The 7,605-nt window shown below is 38.6% G+C and overlaps 2 protein-coding genes across 4 annotated transcripts in view; both read left to right on the top strand.

The window, feature by feature from the left end:
• Positions 1-1,408, top strand: part of ttpal (tocopherol (alpha) transfer protein-like) — a 5,622-nt gene extending 4,214 nt beyond the window's left edge. For all 3 annotated transcript variants that reach the window (XM_007572948.2, XM_016661122.1, XM_007572949.2), the window contains exons 4-6: positions 196-389; positions 478-588; positions 790-1,408. In XM_007572948.2, coding sequence (XP_007573010.1) covers positions 196-389; positions 478-588; positions 790-1,068 — 584 coding nt within the window. In that variant the 3' untranslated portion in view covers positions 1,069-1,408. The remainder of the gene's footprint in view (positions 1-195; positions 390-477; positions 589-789) is intronic.
• Positions 1,409-6,507: 5,099 nt separating this feature from the next.
• pkig (protein kinase (cAMP-dependent, catalytic) inhibitor gamma) overlaps positions 6,508-7,605 on the top strand; it is a 31,886-nt gene continuing 30,788 nt past the window's right edge. The window contains exon 1 of the mRNA XM_007572950.2: positions 6,508-6,894. The gene's annotated coding sequence lies outside the window, so the exon portion shown is untranslated. The remainder of the gene's footprint in view (positions 6,895-7,605) is intronic.

Below are 7,605 nucleotides of genomic sequence, written 5' to 3' on the forward strand. Positions count from 1 at the left end.
TAGTCCTCCATGATAGTTCAGTAGACTTGGTTCCACTGGGAACCAATCACACTGCATTGTGTCAAACGATTCAAACTAATTGAAAAAAACAGTTCCCCTTGAAATAAAACAGGGATAGTGTGAATGCTCCCTTAATAATCTTTGCAATCCACACGTTTATGTCATTAAATTTTGTCAATATGGATTTTCTTCCAGGAAAATGGAAGCCAAACGACTATCCGTTTGTGGACAATGTGCGGGCTCTTTATCTGACTCTGGAGAAGCTGATCCAGCCGGAGGAAACGCAGGTGAACGGGTTGGTCATCCTAGCCGACTACACTGGGGTGGGAATGTCGCAAGCCTCCAATCCAGGTCCTTTTCTTGCCAAAAAAATCGTGAGCATCCTCCAGGTGAGACATCGTGGAATACGATGTGTTTAATTTAGACAAAAGAAGTTTAGAAGGAGTTCTGATTGTGGTCTCTGCCTTTAATTAACAGGATGGTTTTCCCATCAGAATCAAGGCCGTTAACATAATTAACGAGCCCCGGATTTTCAAAGGCATCTTTGCTATAATCAAGCCTTTCCTGAAGGAGAAGATGGCAGAGAGGGTAACTGTTGTCCTTGAATTATCTTGAGCCTTTTCTCTGTTCTCTATATCTATCTACATAGATATCTATCTACATAGATATAGAGGGTATCACTGGATAGAACCCTCTGTGTTGGTGTGAAAACAACCTACAGCTGCTGGTTTTATGAGATGAGATATCGATTAGAGTCGGTGTAATCGTCTCCTCTGTCCCTCTCGACAGTACGTCCTGCACGGGTCGGACCTGCGCTCTCTGCACCGGAACATCCCGCCGTCGGTTCTGCCAGAGGAATACGGCGGCACCGCCGGCCGGCTGGACATGAGCGCCTGGTCAAGGCTGCTGCTGGACTGCGAAGAGGAGTTTGTGGTGGAGTTCTGCCAGCCGGATCCACTAGAGGGCGTGGTGCTCCCAGACTCCATGCTGTGTGAAGGGGAGCAGGCAGGAGGACGGGAGGAGGACGGCTTCAGGGCGCTGCGCTCTCAACTTTACTACTGCTACTGACGCTCACACAGCCACAGGACTTCTTCTGTTTCATCTGAAACAAGAGCGGAAATTTTTATAGGGCAAGTTGCCAATATTCCACATGATTTATTTTACTAACTAAACAGCACTACACTATTTAAAATATGCTCAGTTTTAGAAGAAGTCCAGCATTCAGGCACTGCTCCAAGGCAGCTCATTCGGTGTGTTCACTCTTCATTTTACCTTCACTGATAGTTGTGTGCTTGGATGGTACTTGTTTATTTAATGATCTCACACTTTACAAGAACACAAAATCCTACCAAGTAATTTTGTTCTAGTTTCTAGTGCAAATGTCGTAATAAACTAACTTGTAAGTAACTTTTCATCAAGCTGTAGGAGCTTGTTTTAAGTCAATAATTCCTTAATATAGATAAAAAAATACTAGTTTCACTGGCAGATTTCTTCACTTATAACAAAACATTGTTCCCATATTTTGAGTGAAATAATCTGCTAACGCAATAATCAATTTTTCATCAATACTAAGGAATTTTGTGACTTAAAACAAGTTTCTAAATCTTGATGAAAATGTGTTTTAAGATATTTGCACTAGAAATGAGAACAATGTCTTTGCAATGCAAGAAATTAACCTGTTCTTTCAAAGTCCAGAGCCAAAACACAGATTTGGCTTTACTTTACCATTTAGACAGAGGGAAGGTGTGCATTTATTTAAAAATGTAAATATAATCAAATGCAAGCATCTCACTGACGGAAAACACCAGGAAACTCAATTAAAATGCTATTTTCCTCTGTTACTAAAACTCACTCTAGAGTCTCGATGGAGTATATTTACTGGCAGCTGACTCTAAATAATGAGTGAAATTAACAGATTCATGGCCATTTTTGGAGGCTTGTTTCCTAGAATTCCATATTTCTTGTCTAATTATATTCAGATGATTAGAAATTCTACAACTAATTGAAATTTCTTCGAAAAGCATCAATTAGGTTTTTTCTGGCCGATTCTGACTTCAGATTTTCGTTTTCATTTTGACAGAGTCAGTTGTTTTGTTTTCTGTAAGGACTATAAACACTTTAAAAAAGAAGGTGCATATTATCACCGCTCCACTGCAAAAACACAAACTCTGAGTTAGTGCAAATATCTTAGTACATTTGAAGTAAGAAAAAAACTAACTTAAAAGTAACTTTTCATCAAATTATATCACATTATTTTTAAATCATTATTTATTCTAGCTATATAGATTATTAAAAAGTACTAGTTCCACTGTCAGATTTTTCCACCTATAACAAATTTATTTTCTGTTTTTAGGTTTTAAAAAATCTACCAGTGGACCTAGTACTTTTTGCATTTATAATCAAGATTTATTGACTTAAAATAATATATGTCTTGCTGAAAAGTTGCTTTTTAGTTTTGTCTTATTTCAGGTGTACAAAGAATATTTGCACTAGAAACTATACAAAAACACTTAGTAAGATTTAGTATTTTTGCAGTGTAAGGCATAAAATCCCTAATCTTAGTCTTATTTTTAGGAATCTCTTACAAATCCTCTTAATTGATGCATTTATAAACCAAAAATGGTTGGAGCTTAAAGTTCTGTTGCATTCAATGTCTAAAAAAAGTAAAGTATTTTCCATTTATGTCAGTCAAACAAAAGCTGGTTGATGAATTTTGTTTTCCATCTCCTGTCTGTCAGTGTTACGTTTCAGTTTACAACCACAAAGCTGAATAGTTTTTTTTTTATGCGTAGCCATTGAAAACATTGCCTTAAATAGTTTTTTATGTTACACTTGTGTGCACCAAAGCAGTATGTGTTAAATGAAACATAAGTGGCTGCTAGTTCAGTTGAATGTTTAGGTTTAGAGTTTAGTCTTTGGGCTTGATTATTTTTCTAAGTTTGGTAATCTGCCTTATACATGTTGTAGGTTTATTTGTCTTATCATGCAGTCTTAATCCGTTAAATCACATGACTATTGAGATCTGATTTGCCAAATTGTACATAAAAGTGCAATAATCTTGCATTGTTCATCTTGCATCTGCTGAGTGCTTCTCTTCATTCTTTTATTTTTTATATTTCCAGCATGTCTGTGACTGAGCTGTTACTGTATTGCAGGGTATTTATTGTTAATGGTTAAGACAGTAAAGCTATTATACAGAAAGTGCTATTTGTGTCTTGTTTGTGCTGTTGTTGGCAAATGATGGGCTATTCTGCAGCCCCAAGGGAAGCTGTTGGTATTTTCACAACATAGCTGCATGTGTCCTCAGCTGAGTTTCCCAAACTGGTTCCTTGGGTCTCTGAAGAAATCACAAAGTCAGTGCCAGAAGAGGTTTTCTCGTCTTCTGGGACTGGATGTCTGAGTAGGTTTACTCTAAGGACAGACTGTGCGATGCTCAAAGAGAATACAGACCACCCGAAAGCTCCCTCTCAGCCTCTAAAGGCCTGGTTTCAAATGTTAAATGTTACGTTTTATGACAGTGCAATTAGCAAGAACGGCTGTGCTGGAAGGACTGCCAGTGGAAAGCCTTTCTCTCTCGAAAAAGGACATGACAGCATTGCTTAGACTTGCAAAGTTGCACCTAAACATGTTACAGAACCTTGGAACGATATCACTTGAACAGATGAAGTGGCGCTCATTCATCCATCCATCTGTTTCTAGCTTCTGCAGCTTCATGATCGTGTTTGTTGTTGCAAGGGGTGAGCTGGAGAATATCCCAGCAGTCAAAGGACAAGAAGCAGGGTTCAGCATGCAGAGGTTGCCAACCCGTACAAGGAAAACATGGAGACAAACAACCAGGCATAATTAATAAAGATTTAGCTGCAAAATAATCAAGCACTTCCAATCAGGGTCAGTCACAGTTTAGAAAATGTAATAATTTGGGCTAATTTTACAGCAACTGAACCTGTGAAGCTCAGTGCCGATTTTTTATAAAAGTGTGTCAAAAGTGGTAAAGCTAATGGGTCATAACATGAAGCTAGCCGCATTTCCGTTACAAATGTGCACAAAACTTTGTCAATCTTCATCTAATGTCAAAAAACACAATTTTGCTTTTGCAGTGTTTCCATTAAATAAGAAATGCAGTTACAAATCACATGTGAATAAGCTTATTCACGTGTCATCCTTCTGTCACTTCCTGTCGTCTTCTTCATCATTTCCCCAAGTAGTAACATTCGGTTGTAGATCACATGACTTGTGTGATGTGAAAAACGTTTCCATTAAAGTTTTGCAGAATACAGTAATTTTGATACAGCCGAAAAACCACCTTATCCGAGCATGCAATTTTTTTTTTTATCAAAAAAATTTGAGTTTTTTTCCCCGAAATTATCTTCATAATTCCAATTTGCAGTGGAAGTGCAGCTGCAGTGGGAAATAGTAACGGAGGGTAGGCTTATATCAGAAGTGAGCATTTATGAACAGCAGGATGGGTTCATGCTAAGAAAAATCAATTTTTGCTTTTAAAACTGCAGTACATAACTTTTATACGCTACATCTTATTTCCGAGCCTGTCAAGAATGCTCAGGCTAGTTAGAATGGCAGATTAACGGTTTCCCTTGTTTCTTTGCCATTGGCACATTAAGCAGCACGTACACAAGGTTGATTGTTCCTAAAAGAAGTTTCTAGAAACTATCAAATCATGAAGTGCTTTGTTTTTTCAGTGCTTCATCTTGGTGTAGTTTTAATCCAATAAATGCATAAAGTTAGCATTAGTATAGCTAGCATTAGTATTGTAATCAAAATTTACAAGAACTGTTAAATGAAGGCGTGGTTTGTAGACTCATATTTTTGTTTACTTTACCAGTGAAACACCAATAAACATCTAAATAACTTGTAGCAAATTAGATTGTATTGCCCTGAATTGGTTTTCTGATAACATGTATGGTTTCCTGTAACAGTTTGACTTTTATGGTGTTTAGCGATCTGTTGATGGATTATTCCACACAGACAGGCTTTGACAAAATATAAATGACTTTTATAACCCTCTATCATCTCTTTGTACAGTCTACACATCATAAATTATTTTTTTGTCTCTTCTCATATGACTTCTGTTTGTTTGTTCAAATCACCCCACAAACATGTATTCACTCTCGTTGCATTTTTGTTGTAAATTTTCCTTTCGAATCTGAACATTTCAGTTCAATGTGCCAAAAAGGAACAGAAAAACGAGATCCCATCAGAAGGTTCTGCCACGGTTCAAGAATTTTTAATAGTATTTGCACAGGGACTGTTTGTTCTAGGCTGAGATTGTTGTTTGCATTTCAGTTTGACTGATGAAAAGAGGCAGTGTAAGCAGTGACTCAGCATTTTCCCACTCTGACTCCAACATTATTCACCAAGATGTTTTGTCTATTAATACATCATCAAATAGGTACAGTTAAGCCTAGAATTGTTCACACTTCTGGGAGATTTAGATTGGAACCTGAGTAACATATTAAGGTGTGGATTGATAATGGCAATTGACAAAATGTAAAGTTTATTGCTTGTTTGACTATTGGCAACTGTATGACAAACTGATGGGTGGTAAATGACGTGTTGATAATGTCACATGATGGATGGATGGAAAAAAATCTTGATGGCTTGATTGTACAGATTGATGGACGGATACAATAATGGAACAGGAAAGATTTGAGATTTTATGTCTCAAATCTTTCTAAGATTTATCTTTAAGTTTCAGATTTATTTTTAGCAATTTTTTGACTTTTGGAGCTCAGAAATTTCCTTGTGGTTTGTAGAATTTTTTTTCATTAATCTCAAAATTTCAGTTTTTTTAATGATTTTTTCACTTTTAGAGCTCAGAAGTTTTCTTGTTTTTTTGTAGAATATTTCTGAAAAAAAGTGAGTTTTTATTTGTCTTTTGAAACTCAGAAATGCTTTTTTTGTAGAATATTTCTGAGATTAATCTAAATATTTCAGTTTTTTCTTTGAATTGTTTTGCTTTTGGAGCTCAGAAATTTCCTTGTTTTTGTAAAAAATTTATGAGATTAATCTCAACATTTCTGAGTTTTTTCTTTAAAAAATTTTTACTTGTGAAACCAAGAAGCTTGTTTTTTAAATATTTCTGAGAAATTTTGAGATTAATCTGACATTTTCTATGAAAAAAGAGAAAATTTCTGATCTCAATAATTTTCTTTCTCAGAAATTGTAGAATATTTCAGAGAAAAGTTTAGATTAATATCAGAAATTTCCATAAGAAACAAGAACATTTCCTAGATTAATCTAAAAATTTCTATGTTTTGGGAAAAAAAAATCCTCATTTTTTTCTATCTATAATTTCCCTTATACCCCGTCGTAACAGTTTGTTTTTGAATAAATATCCAGTCGTGATATTTCTGATTCCCACTTTTCCAGACTGCGGAAACTGACGGGGTTTCCTGCTCGGGGTTTCATGTCACCGCTTCATGTTGTTTTGATGTCTGCCTGAAAAAAGCCGTAGAGACATAAAAGATATAACAAAGGCTCCCCCTCCTCTCCACTTCTCTCCACCAGAATAAACGAAGTGCGTTTCATCGTTTCGTGGCGTGGATTTGACTCCAGCCCACAGGAGGAGCGGGAGCCCCCACAGCCTCGCTCTGATTGGCTCACATAAGACTAAACTCCATTTTGGAAAAACAGCTGTTTGAAGGCGCAGGCTTTTCCCGTTTCTCACCGATGCTTTCGTGAGAGAAAAAACCCTCCGCAGACGCTTTCTTCCTCCTCCGCCACAGGAGCTTCCGAACCGCCGCGCTCCCGGGTTTCGGCCCTTCTCTACTGGGGGAGCTATTGTGATTTTGTCCGACTGCCAGGAAACTTAACTGGAGATCCATGGTGTTAAATTTCCATTGTAACAAGTGGATAACAGGAGGCGACCCGACCAAGGTGAGTGCAGCGAGGAAAAATGAAATGTTTATGTGTTTATGTGAGAAGTGGGCATCCATCCGCAGGGAGCTGCGGAGTCACGAATCAAGCGCGTCCACTTTGATTTTACTAAGGCATTTTCTGAGCCAGCCCGAGCCTCCAGTCAGCCGGAGACAATAACATCTGAAACGCACGCTGCATACAAACGACCAGCCTCTCCTCTGGGTCAGCCTGGGCTCAGCTACATCATCTTTCCTGATCATATTTACGCGTTTCTGTCGAAGGTGATCGAGTGGATCCATTAACGTGAGCGCTTGTGTTTTGTGTGGGTTCCGTTTTAAAAAGCCTGGCATGCCTGTTCCTCCTACACATGAGCGCTTTGAAATCCTCCTCTTCCTTTTCTCATCAACTAGCCTCATTCTTTTCCATCAGTGCTCCACGCTGCCGTCCATTCTCCCCTCCCCCTATCCCGTAAACCCTCATCAACTTCGGTTTCCTGACTCCAGATGACCCGTGGCAGCGCGCTGCATGCCGCGGTCAGGTGGTGGAGTTCACGGCTCCTCTGCAGCGCGGAGCTCCGGGGAGGGTTTGGGCTGGGAGGCTTCGGTGAGGGGGAAGGCTGGTGATCAGAGCTCTGCGTCCAACCAAACATCCATCCAACCATCCATCCATCAGAGCTCTGCGTCCAACCAAACATCCATCCAACCATCCATCCATCAGAGCTCTGCGTCC

This window comes from Poecilia formosa, unplaced genomic scaffold (assembly GCF_000485575.1).
Source record: "Poecilia formosa unplaced genomic scaffold, Poecilia_formosa-5.1.2 Scaffold312, whole genome shotgun sequence".
In the NCBI taxonomy this organism is placed as follows: Eukaryota; Metazoa; Chordata; class Actinopteri; order Cyprinodontiformes; family Poeciliidae; genus Poecilia; species Poecilia formosa.